Source organism: Perognathus longimembris, chromosome 6 (assembly GCF_023159225.1).
Source record: "Perognathus longimembris pacificus isolate PPM17 chromosome 6, ASM2315922v1, whole genome shotgun sequence".
Classification (NCBI taxonomy): Eukaryota; Metazoa; Chordata; class Mammalia; order Rodentia; family Heteromyidae; genus Perognathus; species Perognathus longimembris.
In genome coordinates this window covers 64,295,234-64,322,180 of record NC_063166.1, presented here as the reverse complement: position 1 = coordinate 64,322,180, position 26,947 = coordinate 64,295,234, and the positions used below count along the sequence as shown (strand labels likewise).

The 26,947-nt window shown below is 39.6% G+C and overlaps 1 protein-coding gene across 1 annotated transcript in view; it reads left to right on the top strand.

Moving 5' to 3' along the window:
* Positions 1-26,947, top strand: part of Atrn (attractin) — a 108,655-nt gene that overhangs the window by 6,798 nt on the left and 74,910 nt on the right. The window contains exon 2 of the mRNA XM_048348885.1: positions 22,439-22,522. Coding sequence (XP_048204842.1) covers positions 22,439-22,522 — 84 coding nt within the window. The remainder of the gene's footprint in view (positions 1-22,438; positions 22,523-26,947) is intronic.

Below are 26,947 nucleotides of genomic sequence, written 5' to 3'. Positions count from 1 at the left end.
AAAAATATTTTCCTTTATATTTTATTGTAATTGCAAAGCTTACCTTAGCTAACCAAAAGTCACGATTTAAAAGTGTGCCTTGGCTCCTTTCTACGAGTTCAGTTTTTCTAAAATCCTCTCTTTTTATTATTATTATTCTTATTATATTTTTATTTTTATTATAAAGGTGATGTACAGAGGGGTTACATTTACATAAGTCAGGTAAAAGACTACATTTCTTTTTGGATGGTGTCACCCCTTTCCTCACTCCCAGTTTTTCCCTCTCATCCTCACCCACAAGTTGAATAGTTCATTTTCAATATTGTGTCTATTGTCTAAAATCTGCCACTTCTGCTTCTTTTCATTTTTTTCTGCTGCTGTCTAATGTACCTGGCCTTTCATCCTGAGCTGACCTTGCCCTCTGGTACAGTCTAACTGACCTAACTCTACATCTGTAGAGTCCATTCCACAGTCATATGAATCACCTAAAATGCATTTTCCTCTCAAAGCTGACATTCTCACACTTGAGCTATATCATCCTCTTCCAGCTTTTTGGTGGTTAATTGAAGTTAAGAGTTTCATGGACTTTCCTGCATGGGCTGGCTTTGAGTCAAGTTCCTCAGATCTCAGCCTCCTGAGTAGCTAGGATTACAAGCATGAGTCACCAGAATCTGACTCAACTCTTCTCTTATTACCTGTAAAATATCCCTCAGAGGAAGGCTCCTGCTCCCTTACGTCTCCTTTCCCCTTACCAAATCCTCTACTTCATAGTTTTTCTGCTCTCTCGTTTAATTTAACACTCTCCTTACTTACCACCCCACTTTCTATCCTGTTTACTGAAATTCTGCATTCCAAGGCCTTTCTTCAGTTCTCTGTAGTATCTAGTTCCCCCAGTCATACCAGTTACCATCTTTTGAGATGGGTTGTCAACCTGTTCAGTTTATAGTTATCTTCTGAGTGGTCTTTTGTTTTTTGTTTTTTTTTAAACGTGGCACTATTTGAACTTAGGGCCTGTGCTGAGCAGGCAGGCACTCTACTGGTTTTGAACCACTCCTCCCTTCCCAGCCCTTTTTAGCTTTAGTCATTTGTTGGATAAGATCTTAAATGTTTGCTTAAGGCCAGATTACAGACTATGATCCCCTACTCTCTGCCTCCTGTGTAGCTGGAATATAGGTATGAACCACTACTCCTGGATTATTTGTCAAGATGAGATCTTGCTAACTTTTGGACAGTTTGAGCTGGCCTCAAATTGCAATCCTCTCTTGATCTCTTCTTCCTGAATAGTTGAAACTACAGGTGTGAGCCACCATACATGGCCCTCAAATGATTAGGGGTAGGTACTACATCCTGCAGTGCTGGACTAGTATGTGACAGGAAGACTGTGTCTGGGGGCTCTAATGAAAGTTATCACAAGGAGAGGACTTTGGGGCAGATCTAAGAGGTTGAATGTAAATAGATCCTCTGAGGGAGAGGCATGTCAGAAGGAATGAAAAGTTTATGCAAAGGCCAAGAGCCATTAATCATCATACTCATTGGATTGGTTTATTGGGTGTTAAAACAATGTCCCACACACTGGTGACTTTATACAGAGAGTGTCTTTCTCATGGTTCTGGAGGCTACATGTCTAAAATCAAGGTAGAATCCTGCTCTCTAAAGGCTAGGGGAGAATTTGTTGGCTTGTAGATTAATTTGTTCTCTCTTCTGCTGCCATTACATGGTACTTTCCCTCCATCCTTTCCTTATGGATACTACTCATATTTGTATGTACAAATATAACCTCATCCCAGCCCAATTGCATCTGCAGAGATCCAGTTGCTAAACTAGGTCTCATACCTTTTTGGGTATACCTCCCAAACTTTTTAAGTGGATATTATTGCAACCTTGTGAATATTGTTCTTCAGTGGAAGGAGATGAGTCTGGAAGATGATAATGACCTTCTGTCTTCACTTCCTGACAGTGTCCAGCTTTGGGGTGTGACCTTGACCAAGGACACACCTATTAGGGCATTCCAATTGCTGGCTGCAGATACTGTTTTGAGATAGGCATGTGACCTAAGCTGACTGATGAGAGTGAATCTCAGGATTTTTGCTGGAGATTTTTTTTCCCTCTATGGGCATTTATGAAGGAGATGCTTTGTCTGTCTGTATAGTGAATCTGTAGGACCAGGAACTGTTAGTTATCATTGTTGTTCTGGGGAGAACTTGCCTGAGATCAGAGCAAGAGGAAAGATAAGCAGAGTTATGAGCTAAGGACTTGACTTTCTCAATCTCTGGGTAAAGATTTGCCTGAAGTTGTACCCATTTTAACATGGTGCATGTTGTTTTATGTACTTTAAGGAAAAACATAATCTGTAGACAATTTAGAAAGTGATATTTGGGCTGGGAATATGGCCTAGTAGCAAGAGTACTTGCCTTATATACACGAAGCCCTGGGTTCAATTCCTCAGCACCACAAATATATAAAAAGGCCAGAAGTTGTGCTGTGGCTCAAGTGGCAGAGTGCTAGCCTTGAGCAAAAAGAAGCCAGGGACAGTGCTCAGGCCCTGAGTACAAGCCCCAGGACTGGCAAAAAACAAAAATAAATAAATAAAGTGATATTTAATTTTGGTATTCAATGCATATTGAAATACTCAGTTTCATTCTTTTATGCTATTAGAGAGTAGACATTCTACAGCCCTAATGTTTGGTGTTCATGCACTTGTGCTTTAAAATTTTTCAAAAATACTTGTGTTTTGTTTCTAAAGATAAAATTATAACAGTTTCCAGCTATTTGTAAGCTTTTCTCTACAATTAGCAAATTTCCTGGGTGGACAAGTTTGTTTGTTTTTTTCTTCTATGGGTAAAAGGCCAAACTGGCTGTAATTGTAATTTGATTCTCCTTTACAATTTTTGTATTGTTCTTATAAAGGTGAGGTACAGAGGAGTTACAGTTACAGTTATATAAGTCAGGTAAAGAGTACATTTCTTTTTGGACAATGTCCCCCTTTTCCTTGCTCTCTTCCAGTTTACTCCTCTCATCTCCATCCACAAGTTATATGGTTCATTTTCAACTTAGTGTATAGTGAGTACCACAGCCTCATTTGTTCACACTAAGTGATTCTCCTTTCTAACAAATTGGTTTTGGAAGTACTAGAGATATCTTACAAAGCTATATACAGATTTTGATCAGAAGTCTTCTCAAAGGCCAGTGAGAGGCATTATTAGATATATTTGATGAACTTCACTAACTTGTACTTAAATATCCTGTGTCTTATGCTTCTCTTAATATATATCATTACTATCTTTTAGTTAGAACAGAAATTGGACTACTGCTTGAGGAACTGACTAAAACTGACAAAAAGTACTTGGTTGCCTTAATGTGATCATAGGTTTGGTGCTAGTTCAGTTTCTGGACTTTAATTTCCTTTTAATGAAGGAAGAGAAAAGGAAGAGATACAAGGATAAACAAAAATAACATTTGTGAACTTACTGCTCAGCTTTGCTGCATTTCTTTCATATTAATTTTATTCTAAATAGTAAAATAGAAGATACCAACTAAAGGCTTCTAGTTATTCATACTTAATTGGGTTCATTTTATTTTCTCCCCAGAGGTAATTAGTATGGTGAAGTTGATGCTTATTTTCCTTGTAGGATTCTACTTTGTCTGTGTATGTGTGTATATGTAAGCTGGCACTGGGGCTTGAACTCTGAGATTTGAGCTCTTGCTTGGCTTTTTCATTCATAGCTGCCACTTGAGCTATACCTTTAGTTCCAGCTTTGTGCTGGTTAGTTCGTGATAAGAGTCTCAAGGATTTGTCTGCCTCGGGTTGGCTTTGAGCTTGATCTTCAGATGCCTCCTGAGTAGTTAGAATTATAGGCATGAGCCACAGGTTTCTGGCTGCAAGTTTCTACTTTTACTGCATAAGTATACAATAAAAGCAAATTATGTGTGTATGTTTTCTTTCCAGCCAGGCATAGTAGCTCACACCCATAATTCCAGTTACTAAGAATGGCGTAGCTGAGATTTGGAGAACTGTTATTTGAGATTAGCCGAGGCAAAAAGTTAGTGAGACCCAATCTTACACCTGGAATGGATGTGCTTGTCTGTGATCTCAGCTACCTAGGAGCCATAAGCCACCTACTACATAGGTCCATCCTACATGGTTTGACCAGGGTTTGAGGTTGGCTCTGGGAAAATGCTGAGACCCTATCTGAAAAAGAACTAGAGCAAAAATGACTGGAAGTGATTCAAGTGGTAGAGCCCTGAATTCAAACCCTAGTACCACCACCGAGAAAAAGTCACAAAAAATGTACACATACACACACTTTTTTGGACAGTACTGCGGCTTCAACTTGGAGCTTGTCTTTTTTTTTTTTTATGCCAATACTGGGGCTTGAACTCAGCCTGGGCACGGCTGTTTAGATTTTTCATCTAAAGCTGGTGCTCTGCCACTTGAGCCATAGCTCCACTTCTAGATTTATTTTGGTCATTAATTGGAGATAAGAGTGTCGTGGACGTTCCTGCTGGGCTGGCTTTGAATTATGATCCTCATAGCTCAGCTTTTTGACTATCTAAGATACAGGTGTGAACTGCCAATGCCAGGCAATACCACCTGTTTACTGATTCTTTTTCTGATCTTTCAGATTTCAAACTCCTGAGTAGCTAGTATTTCAAGTGTGAATCACTGATACCCAGCACAAAATTATATTTTTTAACTTTATAAAAAATTTCTCTGTCACTTTCTCACATCTTCATGCTGGTGTTTGAACTTAGGGCCTCATACTTGCTAGGCAGATGTACCACTTGAGCCATACTCATGATCTTTTTTTGCTTTCATTGTGTTTTCAATAGGGTCTTGAGTTTCTCCTGACGTCAGTCTTTGTCCTCTATTCTCCCATCTGTGCCTCAGTGTAGCCAGGACCACAGACATGAATCACCATTACAAGCATGTCAATTGAGATGGGATCTTGCTAACTTTTGCCTACGCTCACTTTAAATCATGATCTTCATGATCCTTACATCTTGAGTAACTAGGATTGCAGATGTGTCCACCCCCATGCTCAGACCTGTGCCATTTTTTCCTCATCTAATAATATGCTTGAGATTTATCATTGTTTATATGTGTAGGTCTAGTTGATTCATAATTATATTCATTAAAGAAGAATTCCAGATTATCTATTCGACTAATAAGCATTTAGTTGTCTAACTTTTTGCTGCTATAAATAGTAACAATTAACATTCTTTAAATGTATCATCACACACCTGTGTGTGATTTTTTTTTCCAGGGGGAGGGAGAGTGATCTTCAAACTTTTGAAATACCTCCCAAATAACTCTGTGTGTGTGTGTGTGTGTGTGTGTGTGAATACTGGGGCTTGATCTTACTAGAGCTCCCATTTAGCTTGAATCACACTTTTACTTCTTTCTGGCTTTTTGTTGGTTTATTGGAGACTAAAGTCTCTGCCTGGGCTGATTTTGAACCTGAGATCCTTAGATCTCAACCTCTTGAGTACCTAGGATTATAGGAATGGGCCACTAGTGCTTAGCTCCCAAATTAGTTTAAGTTGTTTATTTCCTTACTTAATTTTAGGTTGAAATATGCTGTTTTTTGAAAAATGAATTATGTAGTTGCAAAGATATGTTTTAGTATATTGTAATTACTGAAAAAGGCCATTATATACCTTAAAAATTATATCAAGTAGGAACTAAATTTTATAGCAGTTTTATAAACCTTCTCATTCATTTGAAACATACATGAGGAAGGGCTTTTTCTTTTTTAAACAATTTTTGTGTGATCCATTTTTTCTTCCTTAAATTCTTATTTTCATCCTAACTCTCCCATGTATTCTTTTTCTGGATTATCAATTTTGTGCAATAGATATGGATATCATATACTATATAATTTCATCATTTAAAAAAGTCTAGTTCTGTGATCTTTAGAAAAAGTAGAACAAATGTCATCATCATTTAAAATTAGCTTATTTTTACTATGGGAAAAAAAACCCAAACTGTAAGCAGTTCTGTACCTATCAGCAGTTATTCCACATTCCTCCATTTTCTAATTAAAGGCCATGAAGACTTGTTTTTCAAGAGTTTTATAGGGTTAGCTCTTAGATTTAGGGCTTTGATTCATTTTGTATTAATTTTTGTCTATTATTGTCTAAGTCTAATTTTGGTATACTTTGTTCTTTCACAAGTGCAATACAGTAGTTCTAGCACCATTTGTTGAAGAGACTGTTGTTTCTCTGCTCATGATCTTAGCACTCTTGTCTTAGATATATAGGTTTAGTTCTAGGCTCTCACATTCTGTTGAGTTGTATTTCCTTTTTTTGCCAGTCCTGGGGTTTGGACTCAGGGCCTGAACACTGTCCCCGGCTTCTCTTTGCTCAAGGCTAGCACTCTACCACTTGAGCCACTGCGCCACTTTTGGCTTTTTCTATATATGTGGTGCTGTGGAATTGAACCCAGGGCTTCATGTATACGAGGCGAGCACTCTACCACTAGGCCACATTCCCAGCCCAAGCTGTATTTCTTGAGATGTATATTGTGTCAGTATTACACTGTCTTGATTTCTGTGGCTTTTGTAGTGTTTTAATTTTTTTTCCTGCCGGCCATGGGTGGCTCACGCCTGTAATCCTAGCCACTCAGAAGGCTGAGGTTTGAGGATCATGGTTCAAAGGCAGCCCAGGCAGGAAACTCTTATCTCCAATAAAAAAAAGGCCGGGGAAGTGGCTCTGTGCTCACGTGATAGAGCATTAGCCTTGAACACAGGCTCAGGGACAGAGCCCAGGCCCTGAGTTCAAGCCCCAGGACTGAATTTTTTCCCCTATATTGTTAAAATGTTTTATTTTGAGACAATTGAAGAATCACATACAATTGTGAGAAATAGTACAGAGAGCTATACCTCCTTTCACTCATTTTAGGAGTAACATTGTGCATGATTGTAGTTCCAGATCACAATCATGAAATAGACATTCATATTTTTCCTTCTCTCTCTCTCTCTCTCTCTCTCTCTCCCTCTCTCTCTCCCTGTCTCTCTCTTCCTCTCTCTCCTTTTTTTATTTTTATTTTTTGCCAGTCCTTGGGCTTGGACTCAGGGCCTGAGCACTGTTCCTGGCTTTTTTTTGCTCAAGGCTAGCACTCTGCCACTTGAGCCACAGCACCACTTCTGGCCTTTTTGATATATGTGGTGCTGGGGAATCGAACCCAGGGCTTCATGTATACAAGGCAAGCACTCCTGCCACTATGCCATATTCCCAGCCTCCCCTCCCTCCTCCCCCCCACTCTCTCTTATGCTGGTGCTAGAGCTTGGAACTCAGGGTCTAAGCACTCTCCCTTAGTTTTTTTTTGCTCAAGGCTGGAGCTCTTACCATATGAGCCACAACTCCACTTCCAACTTTTGGTGGTTAATTGGAGATAATGGTCTCATGGATTTTCCTACAGCTTTCTACCTACCAAGTAGTTGGTATTACAGGCATGGGCCCCTGGCACCTGGCCAAAGGTTTTCTTTTGAATGAACCAGTTACTATGGTTATTTCTGAGGAAATCATCTAAATGTAATACAGATTTTCATAAGCATAGATACATTTTTATTGAAAAAGCATTTCATACTGGGAAACATGGTTGGATGGTACTTAAGAAAAACTGCATGAGCTGGCCACCGGTGGCTCATGCCTGTAATCCTAGCTTCTCAGGAGGCTGAGCTCTGAGGATTGCAGTTTGAAGCCAGCCTAGGCAGAAAAGTCTGTGAGACTCTTACTACTAATTAATCACACAAAGAAAAGTGGAAGTGGAGTTGTGGCTCAAGTGGTAGAGCACCAACCTTGTGCAAAAGAAGCATAGAGACAGCATCCAGGACTGACACACACACACACACACACACACACACACACACACACACACACACACACACACACACACACACACACACACACACACCCCCCGAAAATCTTTTTTTTTTTTTTTTTTGTAAGTACTCATAATGGGGCTTGAGCTCAGGGTTTTGTGCTTTTGATTGGCTGTTTTGCTCCAGTCTGGTACTCTACCACTTGGGGCTACACATCCATTTCTCCACTTAGAGATAAATGTCTCATGGACTTTTCTGTGCAGGTTGGCTTTAAACCAAGACTATGAGATCTCAGCCTTCTCAGTAGTTAGGATTAGAGGCATGAGCTAGTGTCCAGCATGAAAATACCATTCCTTTTTTTAAACATTTGAATGATTCAGGTATTATGTTTTGGGAAAATTTTTACATACCAACTTAGGTCAGTTGTAGGCTGTTCTCTGAAGTACATATGAATAAAATTTCTGTGCCATAGTACTTCAATTTTAAATCTTTAAATTGTTCTTAAAAGGAATTGGTTTAGTATTTTACTTCCATCAATCGTGTTTGGACGTTCTAGTTAGGTTTTTCATTCTAACATGGGGATGAAATGGCATGTAGTTTGATACTGCATTTCCTTGGCCACTAGTGAGGGTATTTTTTCACAATGTTTAAAAGCTTTTTTCTTGGTATTTATCCGTGTGTGTGTGTGTGTGTGTATATTGTTGTCTCTTTTTGATTTATAGTTTATCATGTGATCTGGATGTTAATTCAACAGAGATTTTTCTCCAGAGAATCTTTTCCTCTAGAGAATATCTTTATTTGTGTAGGTACTAGGGCTTGAACTCAGGGCCTTGTGTTCTCACTTGGGTTTTTCATTTCTACTTCTAGCTTTTTGCTTGTTAATTAGAGATTAAAAAAGTCTCTTGGACTTTTTAGGCTTCAAATTGTGATCTTAAGCTCTCAGTATAGACAGGATTATAGGCCTTAAACTACTAGCACTTAGCTCTAGTGAATATCTTGTCATATTTTATTCCAGAAATTTTATCTGTAAATGATTGGATAAATAAGCGATGAGCTGGGGATATGGCCTAGTGGCAAGAGTGCTTGCCTTGTATACATGAGGCCCTGGGTTCGATTCCCCAGCACCACATATACAGAAAACGGCCAGAAGTGGCGCTGTGGCTCAAGTGGCAGAGTGCTAGCCTTGAGCAAGAAGAAGCCAGGGACAGTGCTCAGGCCCTGAGTCCAAGGCCCAGGACTGGCCAAAAAAAATAAAATAAAAATAAATAAATAAATAAGTGATGAGAAAGCACTAATTTTCCTTTCAAAAGAGTTCTGATTCTAAGTAGATACTCCCTCTTTTAAGAGGTAGATCTTGATTCTTCTCTTTTTCCTTTATTTAAGTATAGTTGGTGACTCTTATCCAAAGAATAAAGTATATGAAGCCCAGTACTGGTGGCTCATACCTGTAATCCTAGCTATTCAGGAGGCTGAGATCTGAGGATCGTAGTTCAAAGCCAGCCTAGGCAGCAAAGTCTGTGAGACTCTTATGTCCAATTAACTACCAGAAAACCAGAAGTGGTGCTGTGGCTTCAAGTGGTAGAGCATTAGCCTTGAATAAAAGAGCTCAAGGACAGCACCCAGGCCCTGAATTCAAGCCCCACAACCAACACAACAACAAAAGAAAGAATAGAGAATATGGAACCAGGTATAGGATAGTAAGATGATACTACCTTACCTGAAAAATTTGGGTTAACCCATGCAGTGATGACATGTTGCTCTCAGATGTACTCTGGTATCAATTAGGAAGATATGTCCCCATGGTGGTGTTTTTTCCCCCAAAGTCACAGTGTCGATGTGATCATGAGTAAAACATTAGAAAAATTCACATGGAGGGACATTTTATAAATGTGGACAATATCCCAACTGTCAAGGCATGAAAAGCAGGGAAGGACTGAGATCTCTGGCCAGAGGAGACTAAGGAAATAGGATAAACAAATGTCATTTGATGCCCTGGATTGGATCCTAGAACAGAAGCTGTATACTAGCATAAAAATGGGAAATCTTGAGTAATGTTTGGAATTTATGAACTAGACAAGGCTTTTTACTCTGGCAGATGTGCCATAGTAATATAAAATGTTAACATTAGGGTGAATTGGATGAATAGGTATATGGGAATTAATTTGAATCATTGCTGCAATGTTTCTGCATATCTAAAGTTATATTTTACTAAGAATTTTTATTTAATTTTATTGGTTCTAAGATGCCATTGCATATGATATGCCATTGTTTTATTTACTAGTAAGAAAAAATGTGTCCTGTATAATTAAGGTGTGACAGTTCTAAGAGGCATCCTGATTCCAGAGCTATGGAGGAATAAAAGGTGCATCTAGTAGTAGATGAATATGGTTTTGTTTTGTTTTTAATTAGGTACGATATAGCCAAAAGCTACAGAAAGGCAAATGGTGAGAAATTTCCCTTCCTCTTCCCGAGAGTGAGTGTTATCAGTTTCTTGTATAGCTGAGTCTGTGAACAATTATGTTTGTTATGTCCTGTCCTTGTGTACTTTTACCTAAGTGGCTGCTCCACTGAGCTGTATCCTGCTTTTCTTCTTCACTCTTCATTGCGTAATTTATCTCAGAGGTAGTTTCATATCAGCACCTACTTTGTAAAAGCAGTGTCTTTGTTACTCCATTGTATGGATGTGTCTGTGTATTTAAAAAATGTTGCATAACCTTATAAACATGTCATTTTACACACCTGTGAGTCTGTCTTTAGGATTCAATTCTTAGAAGTTAAATTGCTGTACCAGGAGCAATGTGCATCTGAAATTCTGATTCATAGTGTCAAATAGCTTTCAGAAGCAACTGTCCCCATTTTTTTTTTTTTTTTTTGCCAATCCTGGGGCTTGAACTCAGGGCCTGGGCACTGTCTCTGAGCTTCTTTTGCTCAAGGCCACTTGAGCCACTTGAGCCATAGTGCCACTTCTGACTTTTTCTGTTTATGTGGTACTGAGGAATCAATCCCAGGGGTTCATGCATGCTAGGCAAGCACTCAACTACTAAGCCACATTCCCAGTTCCATGTCCCAATTTTTAAAAATAATTTTATTGTTACTATTAATGTGTTATATAGAGGGGCAGTGTCCCAATTTTTGTTACTAACAACAGTAAAATAAAGTTTGTCTTTATAGCATTTTTAAGTAGAACTTTCAAAAACAAAATTTTTTGGTGATGTTGAATTGAGCCTAGCACATGCTCTGCAAATGTATTACAGTGAAGCCACACCTAGAGCCCACAAATTTCATATTTTACTATAGTCGTTTCCTTTATGCTTTGTGTCTTTGTGTTGTTATATTTTAAAACTCTTTTTCTATATTGACTTTGTAAAGATAGTATCCTGTATTTTACTGCCTCAAAATTAAAAAGAAAAAATTGCCTCTTCACATTCTGACCTATTCAGTTGTAAGACAGATAAAATTGGTCAAGTCAAAGAAGTTGGATAAGAATCTCCTGAATTTAAGTTAGAGGTGCCAGTATGAAATCATGCTGCATTTTCTCTTTTTTTTCTCTACTGAAAACGACAACAAAAAAGCCCCAAACCAATCTACTATTGAACATTTCTAGTAATATACTCTGTAAATCACAATTCCTACTGCAAAGACCTTAGGCCTATTCTTGGTGTCAGAAATTCTGGATAGACTGGAACATCATCTCCTATTATCAAATTATTGGAGATTCCATTTCTATCAGCTATAAAAGAGCTTTATCTAAACCAGTGCTTCAATTGAGAACAACTTGAAAAGCTACAAAATTAAAAAGACTTCTGTTTGAAGGCTTTGGAAAGTGGGCAGTGCAGCTGAAGGACTCGAGAGATGAATGTTTTGGAGAAGGTAAACTTAGAGGGGTAAAATCAGTTTTGATACAGTTTTCCTCAAGAAGGGATTGATTGCCAGATTTGAAATGTACAGTTTAGGAGGTTGAGCAGAAAGGGTTAGTAGAACATAAATTCGAAGTAAGTGTTGGTAACTGTGTAGTGGTGGAGAGACAGAATTGGAGTTTAGAGTCTTTAAATAAAGAAGAGAGTAGATATGTACTAGACTTTTAGTTGGCAGCCCTCAAGAATGAGCTACTCTGTATTAAGAATGAACTCAAAATAGATCAGCACTCAAAGGCTAAAGCCTACCTTTCAAATCACCTCAATCCTTGATTGGATTAAAGAGATCTGGCTCCCAGCTTTATGCTTGTTAGAAACAAATGTAAATCTGTGGAGGGAGACATCTAGTATTGCTCCAAGATATCTGTATAGTTTTAGGAATAATATATAGCTTGTTGTATGTAATTGCATATGCACATTAATATTGTAATATACTTACATAGTTATAAAACTTAACCTGGTATTGAATAAAAATAACCAGATACATAAAATGAAAACTCATGAGAAAATAAAAGTACTTGTAACTGACTCTTAGAGAGATAGATAAGATGGTAAAGACTTATTTCCCCTTGCGTCTCCCTCCTGAGTAAACTGTTAGTCTTAGAATTGGTACAAAGGAGAACTCTTTTTTTTAATTTAATTTATTTATTAATTGAACACAAATTATTTTGACAAGGTGTTGTGCAAAAAGGGTACAGTTACATAGTAGGGGAGTGTGTACATTTCTTGTGATATCTTACGCCCTGTTTTTCTTTCCCTTCTCTAGGTCAGGTAGACATATATACAATATACAATGTATCAAGAACATATACAGTAACCACGTGGCCAAGCCCAAGAAAATTTGCCTAGGGCTTTAAATGTAATGTCGATATTAGACAATATGTCGACAGTAGTCTTATATGAACGTACATACATAGCTTTTGAGCTATTGTATTCCACTGAGAGGTCAATTTTTGACCTTTATATGTTGAGTAGTTGTTTGGTTTTAGTTACATACTGTTGGGTCGCTGCCCCAATCCTGTGGGAAATACCATTTGACAAGCAGTTTTTGGTTTCACAGTCCTGGTCTCCACTGTCTCTCCGTCTCCCTTTCTTAACAGTCATATATCAGGGAGATCATGCCCCTTTGTTTTCTGTGTTCTAGGCAAAGGAGAACTCTTGAAGATTGTAAGAAGTTAAGCTAGTTCAGGTCCATAGCATTGGAAGAACATCATAACCACCAAGTATCTTTCATCCCTCCTACCCAACAGAGGCTGGTCTTTTAGACCCAGTGTTTCCTGACTCATTGACCTAGCAGCAAAACATGGTCCATAGATACTTATCCCTCCTTTGAATCAAATGAGTTCCCTCTGAAAATATCAAGGAAGCCTGAAAACATTGGTAAGGGGCATCAGTTGAGAATCTAACCCTAACACTGTATATCTAGTAAGGCAAATCACTTCTTCTCTTTACTTTTTCCCAAGATATACCAAGGAAAGCATGCAGAAGTAACAAGAGAAACTTAGCTATAGCAAGCAGTCTATTCTGAGAAGCCTTTTTTCTATATGTGCTTGAAACTCCCCTTCCTAGCCATTGACAGCAGAGTATTACCTGCAAAAAAGAACACAGCTACAAAAAAAAAAAAAAAAAAAGCCTGATCTAACAAGTATCTTTGGCCAGAGATATAAGTTGTTGGAACTGACAAGAGGACTGACCTACAATAAATGGCTAATCCAGAAAGCTTCTTTGTTTCTGAGGGCTCAACCTTGCCTTTCCCATTCATAGATATCAGAAAAGCTGATAGAGCAATATTGGGCCACCAAACTCCTCCCCTACCAAGAGACCCCTGCAGCCTAGTTTGGGGAAACTCCTCAGTCCCCTAAAACACTCCAGCATAGACCATGGGAGCCCAGGGGCGCTAAATAAACAAAACAAGCCAAATATATAACACTATAAAGGCTCTAAAAGTCAATCTGCCATTGAAAGAATAACCCAGAAAAAGTAGACCGAGACCCATACACTAAAACCAACAATGAAGAATACCTGCTAAAATAAAACACTCTATTGATAGTAGCATATATAACAGACTCATAACTTACTAGACAAAAAATGTTAAGGATATAGTAGAAAACCAACACCATAGGAAACCATAGCTTGAATAAGAAGGCAGTCAATAGATACCAGCACAAGATAAATCAGGCCGGGCACACATGGCTCACACCTATAATCCTAGTTACTCAGGAGGCTAATCTGAGGATTGAGTTTTGAAGCAGACAAATTGGAGAGACTCTCTCTGTGTGTATGAAGGCTTGAACTTGAGGCCTCACATTCTAATTTGAATTTTTCACTCAAGATTTTCACTCTACCATTTGAGAGCCACACTTCCACTTCCAGGTTTTTGCTGGTTATTTGGAAATAAGGGTCTCACAGACTTTTCTGCCCAGGCAGGCTTGAACCTTAGTCCTTAGATCTCAGCCTCCTCAGTAGCTGGGATTACAGATGTGAGCCACTGGTGCCTGTCTGGGGAAATGTTAACCAGCAAAAAGCTCGAAGTGGAGAGGCATGGCTTAAATGGTAGAGCACCAGATAGAAGCAGAAAAAGCCCAGTAAGAGTACAGGGTGCCATATTATCTTGAAACAAAATTTAAAATACAAAATTCACAGCAAAAAAAAAAAAAATCACAGCAAAGATAAAAGAAATAGACCAGCCAAATAAAAAGAACCAAACAGAAAGATTAGAACTGAAACACACAGAAGCAGGAAAAAAAAAAAAAAAAAAGCCCCAGATAGGGTTAACTATAGCGAGGCCTTGACAGATTATATGATCAGTAAACTTGAAGATAGAACAGTAGAATTCACTTAATTTAAACAGCAGAGAGAAAGTAGACTAGAAAAAAAATAACTTGTGGAGCATTAACAAAGGAATTGGAGTTTCAGAGGGGAATAAAATTGAAAGTGGGGCTAAAAGAGCATTTGAAAGAAATAATGGCTAAAAACGTACTGTATTTGGCAAAAGAAACAAGGACCCAAGAAGTCATGCAAACTCTTCATACAGATTACATCCTCTGGGGCTGGGAATGTGGCTTAGCAGTAGAGTCCTTGCCTAGCATGCATGAAGCCCTGGGTTCAATTTCTCAGAACCACATAAACAGAAAAAGCTGGAAGTGGCACTGTTTCTCAAGTGGTAGAGCTCTAGCCTTTAGCAAAAAGTGCTAGCCTTGAGTACTGCCCTGGGACAGTGCCAGGCCCCTGAATTCAAGCCTCAGGACTGGCATAAATAAATAAACAGATAAATAAAATGAATAAAAGAGAATACATCCTCTGAAATCACACTAAGGTATGTCAAAATTAAGTTCTTGAAATCTACAGAGAAAAGTTACCCAGAGCAGCCAAGGGAAATTATGCATTTCATTACTTGTAGTGAACATCAACTCAAATAATCATCTGTGCCAGAAGGAAGTGGCATATTATTTTTCTTCTTTGACAGTTGTGGGACTTGACCTCAAGGCCTGGGCGCTATCCCTGAGCTCTTTTGTTCAGAGGTAGCGCTTTGTAGCGCTTTACCACTTTGAGTCACAGCTCCACTTCCTGGTGGCACATTATTTTTCAAATGCCAAATGAGAGAACTGTCCATCTTGAATTCTATATCTGTTAAAACTAACCCTCAGGAATTAAAGGGAAATGAGAAAATTCTTAGATGATGGACGAGTAACAGAGCTAGCACAACTATCCTTTAAGATTGGTGAAAAGAAGTTTGTAAAAAAGAAAGGAAATAATAAATGAAGGGGCTGAGGGCATTAGAAAGGAAGAAGGCACAATGGGGAGAGCAGAATATGGGCACGTAGAATAATAATTTTTTTTCCTTAGTTTTTATTTTATTTATTTATTTTTTTGCCAGTCCTGGGGCTTGAACTCAGGGCCTGGGCACTGTCCCTGGCTTCTTTTTTGCTCAAGGCTAGCACTCTGCCACTTGAGCCACAGTGCCACTTCTGGCCTTTTCTATATATGTGGTGCTGAGGAATTGAACCCAGGCCTTCATGTATATGAGGCAAGCACTCTTGCCCCTAGGCCATATTCCCAGCCCTTTCCTTCTAAGTTTTAACAATCATTTGGTGATTTAATCAAAATATAAAACCACTATCTGATTCTAAAGATGATATTTATATGAAGATAAAAGACCTTATGAATAAAGCTTTGAGCAAAAATGCTGAAAAAGAGTTGGATAAAAGTCTAAGGCACAGGGCTGGGGATATAGCCTAGTGGCAAGAGTGCCTGCCTCGGATACACGAGGCCCTAGGTTCGATTCCCCAGCACCACATATACAGAAAACGGCCAGAAGCGGCGCTATGGCTCAAGTGGCAGAGTGCTAGCCTTGAGCGGGAAGAAGCCAGGGACAGTGCTCAGGCCCTGAGTCCAAGGCCCAGGACTGGCAAAAAAAAAAAAAAAAGTCTAAGGCACAAGAAAACAACAACAAAGTAAGGTAGTAATAGATAAAGTAGAATTTATGCTTGGAAATGATTAGTGGGTATTACCATAATTAAAGGTACAACTTACAAGCATCTAATACTCAAAAGCTTGTATAACTAAATAGATAAAGCAAAAACAGTGTGAACAATGTGATACAGTAGTCATAGTATGAGGTGTCAATATGTTTCTTAGAATTAGATATAGTAGGTTAAAAAAAAGTATGAGGAATTGAGGTGTTTTCTATAAACCTAACTACAGGTATATATAAAGTAATAGTGTTTTAGAATTTTACAATGGATTTGTTTTTGCGGGGGGCGGGGGGAATGGGTCTGGAATTGAACCAGGACCTCATGCATGGCAGACAAGCTCTCTACCACTGAGCTTTATCTCTAGACCTTAATTTTTTTTTTTGTTTTGTTTTGAGACAGGGTCTTGTTAAACTAGGCTTATCTCAAACTTTCTATCCTCCTTCAGTCTCTCAAGTGAGATTACAGGCAGGTTCCACCCCTCCTCCCTCCCCAACCATGTTCAAGGGCTTTGGTTAAAGTTTGTCAGTGTTCAGGATACTTGATAAAGAATGTTTTAACAAATGGGTAAAGTTGAAATTTTGCAATCCACATTGTTGGGTAAATTAGAAAGGTAAATTACAAGATTACTCCTTTGAAACCTCCTTTCATGGAAGGTTTCCCCATGCTGCCTGTATTTGTTTCTACTGCAGAATTATCCTTAGTGTATTTTATGGTACTGAAGTTTGAACACAGGCATTTATTGTCTTCGCTACATCTCCAGTCCCGCTACCCCCCCAACTCCTTTTTGTGGTATTGAGGTTTTGGTGCTTTCCCTTTTTTCTTTTTTGCTGGTCCCAGAGCTTGATCTCTTGGCCCAGTCACTGCCCCTGAGCTCCTTTTGTTCAAGGCTAACCCTCTACCCCTTGAGCCACAGTGCCACTTCTGGCTTTTTCTGTTTATGTGGTGCTGAGGAATCCAACTCAGGGCTTCATGCATGTTAGGCAAGCACACTACCACTAAGCCACATTCCCAGCTTCGGTTTTAGTGTTTTCTTAAACTGGGAAATTGGCAGTGGCAAGAAGTGTGTGTGTGTGTGTGTGTGTGTGTGTGTGTGTGTGTGTGTGTGTCTGTCTGTCTGTCTGTCTATCTGTCTGCCTACCTGTCCACCCATCCATCCATTCACCCACCCATCTATCCCTCCATTATTTCTGGCCTTGTATTGTGGAAATTGCTTTATGTTTGAATTTAGTGCCTTTGTGTGACCTCTGGTAAACTTGGTTTCCTTAGTCCACAACAGAACATATCCATAACCACATCTAGGTCATCAGTAATACTGTTAAAAGCCACCTGAAATTTTAGGATGATATTTGTGGACTTCTCTTTCTTTTTTTTGCTAGTCCTGGGGCTTGGACTCAGGACCTGAGCACTGTCCCTGGCTTCGTTTTGCTCAAGGCTAGCACTCTACCACATGAGCCACAGCGCCACTTCTGGCCTTTTCTATATCTGTGGTGCTGAAGAATCGAACCCAGGGCTTCATGCATTGTAGGCAAGCACTTTACCACTAAGCCACATTCCCAGCCCGGACTTTTCTTTCAAATCTCCAAACTTTCAGTAACTGTTTGACCATTCATTAGAACACAGAGAATTTCAAATTAAAAACTGGTGAAAATAAGCTGGTGCTAGTAGGTCATGCCTGTAATCCTAGCTACTCAGGAGGCTGAGAGATGAGGATTGCAGTTCAGAAGTCAGTCCAGACAGGAAAGCCCAAGAGACTCTTATCTCCAATTAACCAGTAAAAAAGCCAGAAGTGGACCTTCAGCTCAAGCAGTAAATTAATCAGCTTTGAGCAAAAAGTTAAAAGGACAGTGCCTAGGCCCTGAGTTCAGGTACCAAAAACAAAACAAAACAAATTTAAAAAGCTAGTGAAATATAAAAGAAACAAGAGCACCAGTACAAGGGGGATATGAAAAGCATGTAACTTTTTTTTTTTTTTTTTTGTCCTGGGGCTTGAACTCTGGGTCTGGGTGCTATCCCTGAGCTCAAAGCAACAGTGCCACTTCTGGTTTTTCAGTGGTTAATTGGAGATAAGAGTCTCTGGGGGATTTTTCTGCTCAGGCTGGCTTTGACCTGCCATCCTCAGATCTCAGCCTCCTTGAGTAGCTAGGATTACAGGCATGAGCCATGAATAGCATATTTTTACACATTGCTTTTGCAATGAATCGTTAAAAGAGTCTTGGAAAATCATCCAGTAGCATGGGGTTAACAATGAAAATTGGTATTCCTATGACATAGTAATTCTTTTAAGCCTTTATTATTAGAAATAAAAGCACAAGTTAAGTAGGGCCATGTGTAGAGGGATATTTATTACAGCAGTGTTAATAAATGCCATCCAGCCAAAAGAACGTTAGTAACAGAAAGGCAGAGAACTGATAAGGGCAGAGAACTGATCCATAGCGTGGACTTTGCTTCATGAAAAGGAATGCTTTCAACTGTTACCCATTAGCTGAAGAGATTCCTTCAAGAGTTTGCTGAGAAAGAAAAATGTAGAAAAGTTTGTATAGTAATTACTCTTTATAACCAAAATTGATTTAAGATAATCATGCATATATTATAGGCTTATAAGTTATGAACAGAATAGTTAAGAATGCTTTTAAGGTAGTTAAATGTTTGTCTTGATTGGAGATGGATAGGAGTAATTGGGAAGGTGAATAGAAAGGGAGAATTGTTCATTAGTGAGGGGGAAAAGCTTGTTCATTTCTATACATTATGTGAAGTGTATGCTTCAAGATACTAAGTAAGTATTTAAAGTAAACTGATATGATAGATATGATACTGATAGATATGATAACTGATTTGCAAACCTAAACCTATTCCCTGAAGTCCATAGAAACTTTTCAGAACAAACAAGGTGAGAGAACTGTACAACTTTTTAGACTAAAACAAAGAATCATGGCAACACATGCACAATAATAATGTCCAGTGGGAAATTTACCTGTAAAACTAGAAGACTAAGGAGTTTTATGGCATTGTTCCTCAGGAACATTTGCATTCTTTTGATTTGTCTTCCTGGGTACTGGCTTTGTATTCAGGCTTGTTGGTATAATGGTTACAATACTTCTATATGTAAAATTCAGCCTCAGCAAAGTCCAAAGAGAGGACAATCTCTTCTTGGTTTTTGGGAGCATTTGTGAAGTCAGAGATTGCAGTCCAAATTAAGTATAATATTGTAGGAAGGTATGACAGGAAACAGCAGAATTGGGTAGAGGAAGTTGTAGGCTAGAGATACAGTTCAGTGCAAGAGCTCTTGAGTGTTTATGTGCAAGTCCCTGGGGTTGATTCCCAGCATGAATCTGAGGAGGAGGGAGTTGAGTTTCAATGCAGGCCTGATAGAATAGGGTTGGGAGTAAGGACTACCTGTCATAACTGCGCCCTGTTTAATTGAAATGCTTGGACCTTCATATTTTTTGTGGTGTGGGCTCCCTGGAAAGGCAAGATCTAAGGGAAGGCAGCCTGGGTAGAATAAACTGATAACCATATGTCCTGTTGTAGCTGGCAGCAAGTCTTTCCTTGAAGAATGATCTAGATAGCATGTCTTCCTATGTGCCACATTCTCCTTAAGAATGAGAAAATACTAGATGTTGTCTTTTTCTCCTCACATCCATTACATGCTATGACAAAGATTATAATTAATCTTCATAGTAATTTTCTACTTCTCTAATAAAGAGAATCTTGGTTTTTTTCACTGGGACATGACACAATCATCTGTGATATGACTACGTTTTTCTGCCTCATTCTGTATGTAGAATATGTGCATCCTATTTTGGATAATGGGATATAAGTAGAATTTTCTTGTTTGACTTAGAAGGAGCAAGTATGCCCTTGCCCTTCCTCCCTTTTGCTGGATAGAATGTGGGTATAATTGTTGAAGCCTGACAAACATCTTGGATTATGAGATAGAATAGGCATGTTCAGGATGGCAGAACAATAGGTAGATCCTTGATGATGACAAAAATGCCTTGCATACTTTGGGTTGATTACCTTTCGATTTTGTATTTTAGTTAAGCTATTGCTTTTTGTATTTTTCTGCCTGGCACATTGAAATCAAATCTTAGCTGATCCACATTTCTTTTATTAGTCCTTGGCAAGAGGTATGGGGAAACATGATTGGCTTAGACTAACATTTTTCAGGTTGAATGGATTTTGAGGAAAAAGACACATAGACATCTATATCAAACAAGTACAGTAGAGGGAAGGAAGTTGAGGGAGTTGAAGGTTTTGCTGGATGCAATTCTTTTTTTTTCTGTGTTGGTTGTGGGGCTTGAACTCTGGGCCTGGGCCCTGCCCCTGAACTCTTCAGCTCAAGGCTAGAGCTCTACCACTTGAGCCACAGTGCCACTCCAGTTTTCTGTTGGTTAATTGGGTATAAGAGTCTCACAGACTTTCCTGAAATTTTTGGCTGGGCACCAGTGGCTCACACATGTAATCTTAATTACTTAGAAGGCTGAGATCTGAGGATTGTGGTTCAAAGACAGTCCTGGCAGGAAAGCCTGTGAAATTCTTACAGCCAATTAACCAGCAAAAAGTTGTCAGTAAAGCTATGTATGGCTCAAGTGGAAGAATGCTAGCCTTGAGCAAAAAACCTCAGGGACAATGCCTCAGGGACAGCACAAAAACAAAACAAACAAAACAGATTTTGGTGATAGTGGTGTTTCTGCTAATAGGGACAAAAAAATAGATGGCTAGGGTGGATAGAAGAAAATATTGTTATGATGAGTGTAAGAAACAGAGAAGTTTTGGGCTAAAACATTTTGTCTATTGATGCAGATGAATGGAAGACAGTCAATGATTTGTTAATAACCTTTAGTACATGAGGAGGAATAACTAGTATTCAGTAGCAGACTCAGGAAGTAAATGAGGCAGATCTAGAAAAGAATGTCTTTTGTTCCAGAGGCTGATAGTTTTGATGGAAGAGGGAAATAATCTGAGAATAGCAATGAAGAAAGAAATAGCACCTCTCTTCTTTCCCTCCCTTTCTCCCTCCCTCCCTTCTTCCCCCTCTCTCTTTTCTTCCCTCCCCCCTCCCTCTTCTCACTTTCTTTCTGTGCCAGTCCTGGGCTTGAACTCTGGGCTTGGGCTCTGCCCCTGAGCTTTTCTGCTGAAGGTTTCTGAGCTGCTGGTGCCTAGCAAAAAAAATAAATAAATAAAAAAATAACATCTTAAGTACTAAAAATTCATATGTCACTACATACTTAAAATAGAAAGAAAATGTAAGCCAAAAGTAAGTTTTATTAAAAAAATATACACAGGGGAGATATTCTTCTTTTAAGAGTTCCTAAACTTTAATTTGGGGAAAAAACTCTACTTGGTGACAAAATGAATAAAGAGTATAAAATCTTAATTAACAGAAGAGAAAATGCAAATGGCCAAAACACATGAGAATGTATTCCAACCCTGGGATTAGTGGATTCAGAGCATTAATGAGATACCAGGGTCTGCTATCATCTTATCAAGACCTAAAAGTGTTTTGAAACTTCAGATGCAGGAACATGTGTGGGAAGAGAGGTACTAGTACACATCACTAACTGGCCACGATGGGTCTGCTGTGTGCCGTGGTGATTTCCCACCACAGCTATGATGTCCTCAATAGTGTTATTTTATGTGTGCATGGCTTTCTATAAGCCTGTGTTCTTATTTTTCTTAATAAAAATCATATGTAAGATCTTGTGGCCATTTTTTTAAAATTTTTATTGTCAAGGTGAAGTACAGAGGGATTACAGTTATATACAGTAGCCTTGTTATCCCCTCCCTCATTTTTCTCACACCTTCCCTCACTCCCCTGTCTTCCCCCCCCCCCCCTTATACAGTTAGTTTACAATATATTGTCTTGTAAGTATTGCTACTGCATTGGTTTGCCTTTTACCCTTTGTCTCACCATTTTAATGTTCCCCTTCCCTTCCCTAATTGAGTCAGACATATATAAAATACCCAGGGTAACAGATTTTTATAGTATAAACTATAGCTTTCCCATCTCAGCTGCAAAGAGGTGTTTTTGGTTCATCTACCTTGGCTTAATGTTTACATATTCATTTTTTTACATATGTGGGAAATGTTTTATCTAAGTTTGTATATATTGAATATGTCAGGTAATTTTCTACTATGTTATACATTACTGTACCCAGTCTGCTTACTTTGCATTGTATTGAGAATTAAGAAAGATATTGCTAGATGATTGACAGACTGACTTTTTAAACATTTATTTAAATTACAGACTAACTGGATCTTCTGGGTTTGTAACAGATGGACCTGGAAACTATAAATATAAAACGAAGTGCACATGGCTCATTGAAGGACAGTAAGTAGTATTGGTTGATGTGATTTTTCACTTTTACTCTTTTAGAATACAACTCAATGTATCAGTATTTTTCCTACGAGTGAAATTAACAGTTGCTTGTATAAAAATATTTAAATTTGAGCTGGGAATATGGCCCAGTGGTAGAGTGCTTGCCTAGCATGCATGAAGCCCTGAGTTCGATTCTTCAGCACCACATATACAGAAAAAGCCAGAAGTGGTGCTGTGGCTCAAGTGGTAGAGTGCTGGCCTTGAGCAAAAAGAAGCCAGGGACAGTGCTCAGACCCTGAGTTCAAGCCCCGGAACTGCCAAAAAAAATAATAATAAATTTTTATTTGTGTTGTTGTTGTACCTGTCCTGGGGCTTGAACTCAGGGTCTAGGTGCTATTCCTGAGCTTTTGTTCAAGGCTAGTGCTTTTCCACTTGAGCCATAGCTACACTTCAAACTTTCTCTTTTTTTGGTGGTTAGTTGGAGATAAGACTTTCCTGTCTCAGCTAGCTTTTTGTTTTTTTTTTTTTGTTGTTGTTGTTTGTTTGTTTTGTGTGTGTATGTATGCTGGACTTGGAACTTGAACTCAGGGCCTGGGCTCTGTCTCTGAGCTTTTGTGCTCAAGGCTAGCCCTCTACCACTTGACTTACAACTCTACCTCCAGCTTTTGTGTGTGATTAATTGGAGATAAGAGTCTTGTGGCCTTGTGAGCTTTGAGCCATAATCCTCAGATCTCAGACTCCTTAGTTGCTAGGATTACAGGTGTGAGCTACTGGCATCTGGCTGTATTTGTTTTTTGAGATTGCATCTTCTTATGTAATTGAGGCTGGTCTAGAGTTCATGCTTGTGCTTCTGCCTCTTGAATAAATTCTATAGTATGTGCCACCATGACTGGCTGCTAATACTTTTTACTGATTGTTATGCCAAGTCGTGAAACGACCACCAAGAAAGACCACCAAGACTCAGACGTTCCGAAATGCAAAAGCAAGGCAAGGCTTTATTCAAGCATGCCGTGGCCCGGGCCTCATCCTACCCACCGACACAGCAGAGGTTAGGAGGAAGCCCTGAGCTGCAATTGCACAGAGCATATAAAGGCAAAAAACAAAGTTACAGCCATCAGGTGTTCAAGCAAGACAAAAAACAAAGTTACAGCAATCAGGTGTTCAAGCAAGCAAGGTTAGGACACAGGTACAAATCTGATTGGCTCAGGGCTTGAGGCATTCTAGGGGTGGTTAAGAGTTAAGCATTCCTAGGAGGTTAGAGTTCTTGACCGGCTGGGCCCTAATAAGCTTGCCCTGGGTTTGCTCATAGTTTAAACAGACAACAAAACAGGGGCTGCCTGAAAATGGGGTTTACTTTAACTCTTCATTCCCCCCTTCAGATAGGTAACTCGAGAACCAATCATGGTTCTCCTTGCTTATTAGTTTGATTCTGACTGAGAATAGGTAGGGATAGATTGATATTGTGCCCGCAATACCATAAGTTGTCGGTGGCACTTTACTCAGTTGGTATCGGGTGTGGCTCAGGAGGTCCAGTCTCTTAAAGGGCCTTTAGCTTGAGCCAAATCTCTTGGTGGACTTGCTATAGGGCTCTGAGGGGGGATAAAAGCTCATACAAATACAAATGCAAGTTAGGAATAACATGTAGATGACATCACACAAGTCCCTTAGCCCTGCAGATGCAGGTACAGATAAACATAGTTTTACACCAAAGCCCCAATTCTGACCCTATTTATATTATAGCCAATTTGATTACATTCCAACTTTACTCATATGCTCTAATGTTAAGACATACTGATACCATTTGTTACATACTCAAACTTTCTAGGGATTGTCTTTCTCACTTTTAACATGCCAAAACCTTTTACTCTAAAGGAAACTTTTTTGCTTCCCCAATTCTCTCTCTAAAGTCTTTCCTTATATAGTTTTATAATCTGTGTCTTATAAAATTTAACATATCCCCATTCATACCATCTTCTACTTCCTCACGCCATCAGCGACTTACTGGAACTTTCTATGATAATTTACTTTTTAAATCCCTTTCTTATCCAGAGGAAACCATTTCTCCAAGGCTTTCTATACTAACTTTACTCTTTACATTTCCTGGGGCTTCTTTGCTGCTAGAGTTTTAAACTGTCTACATTTTCCGGTTTATCTCAACTCCACCAAGGCAATTTACTGTGACTTTACCCACAGGCTGTTGGGGAAAACAAAGATGGGGCAAGGGTCAGTCTGATGGGACTGCTGCTCCTAAGAAGCCAGACCAGAGCCAACTATCATGAGTTACTATTTTAGAGTGGATTTTTCCAGTTTCCAGTGCCTCTAAGTGCCTAAGGTTGGCCAGTGGCATCTGTAAGATCCACCCCCAGGAGGGCTCTATGAAGATGCCCCCAGCAGTTTAAATCTCTGTCCAGTTACCTTGGTACCTGGCACACTTGATGGCAGTTACCTCCCTCTCTTCTCTGAGGTCACACCCTAGTCCATCTGGACACATTTTAATACTCTTGGACACCCCTCCCACCCCAGGCATTGCCTGGAAGTGACTTTCCAGCCTGTCATACATGCTTTGAATTTAGCAGCAGGCCAGTCTGCTTGAAAATTTCTTACAATATCCAATTTTCCTTTTTTTTTTTGGCCAGTCCTGGGCCCTAAACTCGGGGCCTGAGCACTGTCCCTGGCTTCCTTTTGCTCAAGGCTAGCACTCTGCCACTTGAGCCACAGCGCCACTTCTGGCTGTTTTCTGTATATGTGGTGCTGGGGAATTGAACCCAGGGCCTCATGTATATGAGGCAAGCTCTCTTGCCACTAGGCCATATCCCCAGCCCCACAATATCCAATTTTCTTAATAGAGCTAGTTAACTCCAGCCAACTCAAGAATGTCCCCCCAAAATTTTAGTTTTAGTAGATCCAAAGCACTTTCCAGCAGAAATCAGCTGCATGTGATAAGAGTCCCATCTGAAGATGTAGATTCTTCCAGATGACTGTTAGACTCTCCTTGATCCTCACTCAAATGCAATGGGCAGGGGCCATGGTAGTGTCAGGCAGCAGTGGCTCTCAGTGGTTCCAGTACAATGTCACACCTGCTGGGTTACCTGCAACTTTCTCCATAGACTGGTTAGAGAAGCTTAACCTAAGTTAACCTAAAGCCTAACTTTAGTCAAATTTCCTAGTATTTTCCTGATTCCTTCTTAAATTTTTTTTTAAGCCAACATAGAAGGCTTGGCCTGTAACCATTTCTCACAAGTGCAGTCTCTGTATACGGTTACCTCTGTTTTTCATGCCTCTAGTTTATCCTGCCTCATCTTTCCAAAAACAATTCTGGTCCCTTGGTCTTAAAAGGGGGGCTGATGGGCAAAGATCATTCATCTTCTATAACTTCTTCAGGCTGACTCAGTGACATTGACTTTACCTAGTCAGGAACCTACTTTACCAAGGGGCTGTAGGATCAGATGTCCATTAGGAGCTTTACTCCAAACTGGAAATTACATTCAACATTTAACTTAACTATACAGACTTCTTTTTGGGCTACCGCAGTGTAGCCTTTTAACATTCTAGTTTATAAAAGCTTTTTCCTGACTGGCTAGGGAACTGATCACTGATGACCTAAAAAAATGCCTACATTACCTTTGCAGGCCTTTAACAGATCTCAATAAGGACACAATCTCAGGTCTACAAGCTTTCTTTCCTGAACAGATGTTTCAGCTTAAAATTCTCACTGCCAGTCAGGGCTTTGAGTAGATGCGGGGATTGGGATTTTAAACTATCCTCTCATTTGACAAACTTACCCTTACTACCCACTATCACAGATGACTGGCAAGTTCCTGCCCAGTAGACAGACATGGGCATTAGAAAGGCATGCTTACGAACTATTCTTCTAGGACTTTGATTAACTTTTGAAAGGCCAAACGGGAGTGACTCTAGGATCTGACACCATCTCTGCCATCCAAGCAGCGGCTTACTGCCTCTGGATGCTCCACCACTTTTGTCCCAGGAGTGACTTTTCACTGGACTTGGACTCAGGGCCTGAGTGCTGTCCCTCAGCTCTCCAGCTCAAAACTAGCACCCTACCACTTTGAGCCTCAAAGCGACTCACGACTCTGTTCCCAGCACTTCTGCTGGCCAACTAGAGATGAAGACTCTCACAGGGACCTTTTTCTGCCCGGGCTGGCTTCGAACTGCAGATTTCAGATCAGTGAGTCTTACAATAGGCCACTTTACTCCAATTAAAAGCAACAAGGTGGTCCACACAGAAGTAGGTTTTTGGTTTTTTTTTGGCCAGTCCTGGGCCTTGGACTCAGGGCCTGAGTACTGTCCCTGGCTTCTTTTTGCTCAAGGCTAGCACTCTGCCACTTGAGCCACAGTGCCACTTCTGGCCATTTTCTGTATATGTGGTGCTGGGGAATTAAACCCAGGGCCTCATGTATACGAGGCAAGCTCTCT